At 38.7% G+C, this 8,401-nt stretch overlaps 2 protein-coding genes across 2 annotated transcripts; one reads left to right on the top strand and one right to left on the bottom strand.

Annotated features, from left to right (window-relative positions):
* Positions 1-215: 215 nt before the first annotated feature.
* Positions 216-3,500, bottom strand: cldn1 (claudin 1). Its single transcript, XM_026149843.1, has 4 exons — positions 3,422-3,500; positions 2,412-2,918; positions 1,007-1,171; positions 216-797 (listed from the first exon to the last, which is right to left on the bottom strand). The coding sequence occupies exons 2-4, from the start codon at positions 2,632-2,634 to the stop codon at positions 709-711; spliced, it is 477 nt and encodes a 158-aa protein (XP_026005628.1). The 5' UTR covers positions 2,635-2,918; positions 3,422-3,500; the 3' UTR covers positions 216-708.
* Positions 3,501-3,624: 124 nt separating this feature from the next.
* On the top strand, positions 3,625-6,059 carry LOC113010596 (carboxypeptidase N subunit 2). The gene has a single exon (XM_026149737.1). It carries the CDS (start codon positions 3,758-3,760, stop codon positions 5,315-5,317), a length of 1,560 nt encoding a protein of 519 aa, XP_026005522.1. The 5' UTR covers positions 3,625-3,757; the 3' UTR covers positions 5,318-6,059.
* Positions 6,060-8,401: the final 2,342 nt, after the last annotated feature.

Below are 8,401 nucleotides of genomic sequence, written 5' to 3'. Positions count from 1 at the left end.
ATATATATTATAATATTATATTATATATATATTATATATATATTATATATATATTATATATATTATTAATATATAATTATATATATTATATAATATATATTATTATATATATATATATATATATATATATATATATATATATATATATATATATATATATATATATATATATATATATATATATATATATATACCATAGCATTTAAATTTGGGTACTAAAAAGGTTAAGTCTGCCCCACTAAACTTAGTCGGTGCTACATGTCAGAGTACCCACTCTTAAAGAAGGATTTCTTAAGAAATAACACAAAGTAAATACGCTGTTATGTGTGTAGCATGTTTTTTGTGAATTTTAACAGAACGTGTTTTTAAAAATGCATAAAAAATGTCAGAACAACACGTGTTGTCTTTGAGCCGATGTGGCACTAACTCAAAGGAGCAGGTAAACATTTCAGGAAATAGACCTATTTCTTTGGTGCCAAGTGTGAAAATGTTGTGGGTTTGCACGGCTCACGCGCCTGAATTTTTGTCGGGGACCGGACTCTTTCATTTCCCTTTGTGTGTGCTGTAATGCTGAATCTTGAGCTTTTTTTGGTCTCTGTCACAGAGACAGACTTTTTTTAATCTGATGTCTGTCTGTGGATTCACCAAAGAAACCTTCAGTGATACCTGATAAGGATTGTGGAGGGTTTCGTGTGACAGAGGAGATGCTCACCTGGAGTTAGTCGGAGTGAATGGATTGTAGAATTCCTTTGCTATGTTGCTGCCAAACCAGGAAGTTCCCGCCAGGGCAAGCAGACCTGGAAAATTGCGAGCACAAAAGCTTCTCTATATTGTTGGATTTTAGAGGTAACTACTTGCGCAGTTGTGTTATCTTTGACATATCTCGAATGCAAAACCTCACATTCTAAAACGATGTTCCAATGTAGCTGTGAATGCAGGTAAAAACAAAGAAGTACTATGTTACACTTTTTTAAAAAAACCCATAAAAAGATGATTTAACTCTCACCAGCAAGAATAAAGATAATCCCTCCACTCAGGGCCACCTTATCCTTCAGCTCTGGAGAGTCGCTCATGACCGTAGTGCACTTCATACCCATCACTGCCACCAGGATGGAAATGAAGCACAGCACGATGGACGACACCATCAGCCCTCGTGTGCCCTGTACGTTTCCTGCAGACACAGAGAGGGTACGTTAGTCAGAGCAGGTTTCACTCAAGGCTTACTTCACTAAGAAGTAACTGGGTGGTTAGAGACAGTTGAAATCCCTCCAAACAGGGAGATACTTCACAGCAGTAGCACAGAAAACAAAATTTTACACGAGTGCCATTTTATTAGTCCATGTTTAACTGTTCTTTCTTTAACAATCAATCCTCAACAGACCACACATCACCTCTGTTACCTTTCTCTTCTAATCGAGGGCAACCCTTTAAGCCAGATTGCGTCTTTTTTGCGTCACGCTACAAACTTACTGAGAATCTAAATTTAACTGATCAAAACTGCATCTTCCTCATCTGGATGAAGACTCCCCATCAAGTGTTACCTTCAGATTTCTAATCCCGTCTCCCAAGAAACATTGCAGACTGTCCTATCACAAAAACATATAAATCATTTAAGTGCACACCAGAAAAATTGTACTTCTAACAAATAAATATGATTCTGAATAGAAGAGCTCACTCACAGCCTATTTGATCCTTTAGTTTTTGTTTTTCATGTTTTTGTTTTTATTTGTTCTATTCTTTTGTGTGTTGCTGTGTAGTTCTCTGTTGCGGGGCTTGTAGTGCAGTGTTCCTCACATTGTCTCAATCCTTGTTTAACTTCCACTGAATGAATGTGTTTCAGAAAAAAAGGGTAAAAGTGTAAAAAAAAAAAAGGAAAAGAAACACGTTCATCGAAGGGATTATTTTTAATCTGATAGTTGTGTTTTTTTTGTAAAAATGTTTACACTTGACTGATTTGCAACACTAACAGCATGAAGTTTAAACTTTGTCTTTCATGTCTCTTTCATGACGTAGGTTATGGTATTTGACCAACATGTCTTTGCATGCAGGAGGTCTAAGAAGGAGAAGGAAAAAGGTGCACTCTCCCTTTAGTGACCTCGAGGCTTTGAAAGACCACAGACTTAAACATATTTTTTGTTCATAGAACAACCACAGTTCTACTTAAACTTCTAGCATTGGTATTGAAAGTAACTGTTCGGGTATTATTTGAATGTGCACCATTCACTATCTCATGACATGCTCCCCACCCAGCTAACTACCCCCTTCCACACCCAAAAAATAGAACAAGTATTTGATTTTGGACACTGTGTTACTCATAAACCCCTTATTCTCTGGCTATGACCGTCATCAGCATTTAATAATAATGAAGAAATATCACAAAAGGTAAAAACACGATGTATATAAAGCAGTACCTGGCAGCTGGAGGAGGGAGTCATACACTTTACACTGAACTTGTCCGGTGCTCTGACTCGCACAGGTCTGCCAAAGCCCTTCATACATCGCCTGAGCCGTGATGATGTTGTCCCCAACGTAGGCTGAAGCTTTCCACTGCACCATGATTGTGGCCGCGATGACGCCAAAGCAGCCAATGAGGGCCAGTATGAATCCGAGAAGCTGCACTCCAGCGTTTGCCATTGTTTGATTAATTAAAATAAGAATTTAAATGAAAATGGCAAAAGTTCTTTGGGGGAGTTTTTTGGTTGTTGTTGTTGTTGTTTTTTAAAGATATAAAGGTGAAAAAATGTTGCTCAGTGATGTTCCCAGTGGGTTTGTGTTGGCGACCTGCTCCCAAATAAAGGCGCCTAATCACCTGTGCATCTTTAAGGAATGACCTGGAGGAGAGGGAGGATCCCCGAATGCCATCAACTCCTGCTAAAGTCAGGAGGTGCAGGGTGACACCTTCTGGCTGTGAAGGTCTTCTGCAAATAATAAAACCAAATGAACCCACACATACGCAGTGAACTCCAATAAAATCTTTTCTAAAGTAAGTAACAACAGTCAGTAAGAGCACTGTGAGCAGCAGTGATCATCTGTCCCATTGTTTGTTTGTTTGTTTTCACTTTATTTTTATAATTGAAGCAATATACAGAAATTCATTTAGTGAAAAAAATAGAAATACTGTAAAAAATAAAGCAAAATACACTCCACTGGCACTCTACCTATTCTGATTCAGCTTACACATGAAAAAAGGGACAAAGTGCACATTTATTAAACCACTAATCTCCATAAGTTATCTGTTGATTTTTATTCATTTTTCTTATCAATACAAACATTAATTCTAATAACAGAATATTTACATGCCATAAAATACAAATTATTATCAAATTATCCGCAGATCAAAGCCGAGTACTCCAGCTTTGGAACGTTAACCCTAAAATCTTAATAAGAAGGAAGTAGCATAGTTGATTGTATGATTCCTTACATTATTTCACACATGAATGATCTTCTCAGTGCGACTTCTCTCTGATTTATTTGTTCCGTGAAGAAACATTTGCTTTTGCTGGTTTGCTGAATTGCATGATAATCTTTTTTTTTTGTGGCCGGAGCTGACCAGCGGGCAAAGGTTTTTCTTGCCTAACCCATACTTGTGTTGTTGTTTGCACTTTTTGTCAGCTGACTTCCAAGCCCACAGAGAAACTTGTCACAGTGTTCCTCGATCGCTGTAACACAGAGGTTTTTGTTTGCAGTGCATAAGTCTGAGCTTTTTTGAATTTCCTCTTTCTTTGTTGTTGGGTTTGTTTGTTTTTTTCAGTAAAAAATGGACAGAAATTTGGGTCTGATCCTGCTCCTGCTGCTTCTCTGCCACAAAGGCAGCGGAGAGTTTTGTCCATACCGATGTCAGTGTTTCACTCTGGTCCAGGTGCTATGTGCTGATGCAACAATGACGTCTTTACCAAAGAATATTTCCAGGGAGGTCAAGGACTTTATTGTAATGACTACGGCTGTGCAGTACCTGTTCTCTCACACTTTGGAGGGCAGTCCTCAACTCACCAAGCTTATTTTCCTGGATAATCAACTGAAAAGTATTCACTGTCGGGCATTCGAACATCTGACTGAGCTTCAGGAACTGGAGATCAGCGGGAACCCCTTGGATCATTTATTTCTAGGAACTTTTTCAAAGCAAGGAAATTTGACTAAACTGCTGCTCAACTTCAACAGGTTCCAGACGGTGCTTCCTGGTATGTTTGACTCCTTGAAACAGCTAGAAACTCTGCAAATGAAGGGCAACGTCATATCAGATCTACCTGCGTTTCTTTTCCTGAACCTTCAAAAGCTGCGTGTCCTGGATTTGTCCCAAAATAAGCTTGAGGGAGTAAAAAAAGAAACTTTTTGTGGTCTGGAAAAGTTAGAGATCTTGAAAATGAACAACAACCTCCTCAGCAATTTTACATCTGACACATTTCACAATGTTTCTCAGCTGACAGAGCTTCATCTGGAAGGGAACATGATAACAAAACTTGATGATGGCATCTTTGCTGTGTTAACTGAATTGCAGGTGCTGAATCTCCGTGGGAACCTTCTTACAACCTTTAGCGATAAAGTGTTTGGATTTGAGGGCTCAAATTTGTCGGAACTGAACCTAAAAGGCAACAGACTAACTGAGCTGTCCTCTCTAAGCAGTCTGACTTTACTTACCAACCTCATCCTGTCCTCTAACCAGCTCTCCAACCTTACTGGAGACATTTTTAGAAATGTTACAGCCCTGATGATCCTGGACCTGTCTGAAAACCAGATCACTTCACTGCCCGAAACAATCTTTAATGATCTGTCTGAGATTAGGACAATCTACCTGCAAAAGAACAATCTCAGCACTTTGGATGCCAAACTGTTCAAGAGCCAGGAATTCATTCAGCAGCTCTACCTGTCTGACAACCAACTGGAGAGTCTCCCAGAGGACCTTTTCGACCATTTTATCCTGCAGTACACCGTGAGGCTGCATGGAAACCCTTGGAAATGTGACTGCCACATATGGTACCTGCATGACTGGGTGTTGGAAAACAGCAAAACCATGGAGATGCTGGACAGGGTGGTATGTGAGAGCCCAAACTTTTTGAAAAAACGGGCGGTCATGTCCATCAACAAGGATCAGCTGGTCTGTCATTTGTCCAGAGATGAGATGCCAGATCTCAGCACCTGTAGCCTACAAGCATCAAATGGCATCATGATCATAAAGTGTAAAGTAGATATATGTTCTCCACTGACAGTGAAGGTACAGTTTCAGAAGGAAGATGGCAACATTAAGGAACATATTGTGAAAAATGAGCATGAACCCTCACAATGTAGCAACGAGACACTGATCGAGAGCCCCATTCAGTAGTTTTCAGACTTTTTCTGGGTGCAAATTGTTTCACACTCAGAGTCACGTTATATGTTCAGTGACTGCCAGAGTCAATACTCTAAACAAACCTCTAACTCACCAGCTGACTAGTATACATAAATGTGACTGAATGATAAGAAAGGTGGATGAACCTTTTTTTTAAAAAAGTTCAAAGTTCAACTCAATTTCCAAAGATCCTGTCACTGCTCAAAGAAGCAATGAGTGAGCTGTCAGTCATCTGCTAACACATGCTTTTCCTGTGATTAAAACTCCAGTAGACATCAGTGCTTCTCTCCTCTGTGTAAACTGCCAATGCTAGTCCCCTCAAACAGAACAGTCTGACACAGTGCAGAGTAGTTATGAATATGTTTTTGTTTTCAGCAAGTTTGAGGTTAGTTTCCTGTGAACAAATAATTGAGTAAAACGTAATATTTGCTTCATGAAATTACTGGATTGAATTTTCAAGGCAGGAAAATGTATTAATCCTTAAATCAGGGATAGAAATTGTATGAAGAGTCTTGAAAGGCATGTGGTGTAAAAATCACCATACGAACTACCATGAAGTGAGGGCCATCTGATATCCCTGTATCGGTGTTGTTCCTGCATCATCATCATCATAAGTTTCTCCAGGACTGACTTTGCAGCTAACTAACAATTGTTGTCTGTCAGCTTGAAATGTGGAATAAAAAAGGGGGGGGAATGTCTTTGTTTATATAAAACTGTCTTCTAGAACAAATGGAAACAATTCTAGGTGTGTTCTTTATTAATTTATACAATATCATATACTGGTATGTATTATCAAGCTAGGTTTGCTGTCAGCCAAATTTAGCTTTCTCAATGTTGGTTTGCTAGGGATAGCTTTTAATAGCGGTAGCTAACTTTTTGGCTAATGCTAACTCAATTCTCAGACAACATGACTGATGGTCAGTTGTAATGCTGATCCTGGACTGACATTGCTATGATAATGTCAGAACAACACCAACCCAGAAATATCAGATCACGCAGCAGGCTACACCATGAGCTGGTCACCGGGCTGTCACAGGGCTAACACAGTGAACTTTTGGGAAATTTGACTACACTAGCTTGTATGTAGATCTGACCACACATGACAGCCATTGCTCCCCATGTGTATCACTGAGCCTTGGGCACCTATGACTCTGTCACTCAAATCCTCACACTTGCTCATTTTTTTTGCTTCTAACACATAAACCTTGAGGACAAAATTTTCACTTTCTCTTTAATATATCCCACCCACTAACAGCTGCCACGATGAAGAGATAATCAGTGTTATTCACTTCACCTGTCAGTGCTCATAATGTTATGCCTGATCGGTGTATGTCATAAGCTAACTGTGGCTTGTTTACCTAATATCATCATCAGAATATGATCATAGCAGCCGGCAGTAAGTAGTGCAGTAATTTTCTGCAGTGGAGCAGAAGGGCAAAGCAGCTAAATGAATATACTTACACTATTGCTCAAAAGTCTTGAAAAATGTTTTTATATTCAAAAGAAAAAGACAATTTATTTTCATTTGCAATAACAAAAAATGATTACAAGTGTTCCAACTGATCTATTTACAGCATTTCTGTGTGATCTGATTGCTCAGAGAAGTGCAGCCTATTCAGTGGAGATGAAGTGACAAAATATTACACTGTTTTCAGAAATTTCCCACATAGAACGGGTTTCATTTCTTAGAAGAGACAGTGATCACACCCACAAAACGCCCACAGACTGTCCAAAGAATAGCCAAAGATCAGTCACCAGATGAACTTGATAAACTTGCTTTAGGTTACGCAATATACCACTGGATCACAGGGGCGATCTTACTGAAAACAGGCCTCTTTGTGTCTATGTACATAAACTATGTACTGAATTTATGATGTATGATTTGAGTAATTATTCATTTTCACTTAAAGCATTTCTTTAATATTATTATTTATTTTTCAAAAAAAATTTCCTTCTCTTTCTTTTAAAAACAGGAATATTTCAAAGTGACCCCAACCATTTAAGCTGCAGTGTGCATTACATCTCACCACTGCCTTTGGCACGCACATATATTGAGGTTTTTACTTGGCTGTGGAGTGGGTGGACTATTCATTGCAGTTCTTCAAAAGTATGTCGGTATCAAGCAGCCATCCTCTGATCAATCTCACTGCTGCTGCACACTGGGAGGGATAATAAAGATTGAGGGAGGAGGAGAGCCCCAGCGCAACAAGGCACACAGATGGCTACACCTTGAATACAGCACTTTCACCCGTGGTTAATAAGGGTCAAATGCCAAGGGGTCAATTGGGTCCTCGTTTTGAGGTGACTGACATCCCAATTCAAGTGGTGGCATACTTATTTCCAGAGTTTGGAGGGTTGTCCTTAAGCTGGAGGTAATCCTCACTTGACTCAAAGTCTGAAAACAGAACATTTAATGTTAAAAGTACAGCTAATGAGCAGAAAGAGATATGGAAGTCGTTAAATGCATATCTCTGTTCAGTGAGCGTGCTGGCATTTAAATGAATAGAAAAGAAACTAATAGGATGTGTCACAGTTAGCAGTGCAGTTGCTGAAGAATGTTTTTGAGGCTGTTTCCTTTGGAATTAAGGTTACTTAGAGTTATGCAGGAATTATATTGTGAAGTAAATCAAGTCAAATCTAACTGATTCATTTCATGGTATTGATGTGGCCTTTTGAAAGCAAAATGTTGCCAATCAACAGGTAGACACTAGATGTTGGAGTTTAGCGGCTAAACTAACAGATGAAGACTTGATGAAGAACTAGTGGGTCAGAGTTGTGTCTACATAACGAAACCCAGCACTGAAAACTGGATGCTTGAAATAAAACAGCTGAAAGCAGCCTAAAAATGAGAGCAGGATAAATTAACTGCAATTTACAAAAACTAAAACAATGAACTGATACTCTGAAGCTTTGTGCACAGAGATGAGATTAAAGATCTCCTCAGTTTATCATTCAAGTGATCACATTTTTAGGCTACTATAAAAGAAAATCCTTTTTTTTTTTTTTTTTTTTTTTTAAACTTCCTGGAATTCAGGTCTCCTAAAAATTATTATTGGGATACTGGGAAGTTTTGGTAGA

The sequence above is a fragment of the Astatotilapia calliptera genome, chromosome 18 (assembly GCF_900246225.1).
Source record: "Astatotilapia calliptera chromosome 18, fAstCal1.2, whole genome shotgun sequence".
Taxonomy (NCBI): Eukaryota; Metazoa; Chordata; class Actinopteri; order Cichliformes; family Cichlidae; genus Astatotilapia; species Astatotilapia calliptera.
Note: the sequence above shows the minus strand (reverse complement) of the source record. Positions and strands in the feature narration are given on the sequence as shown.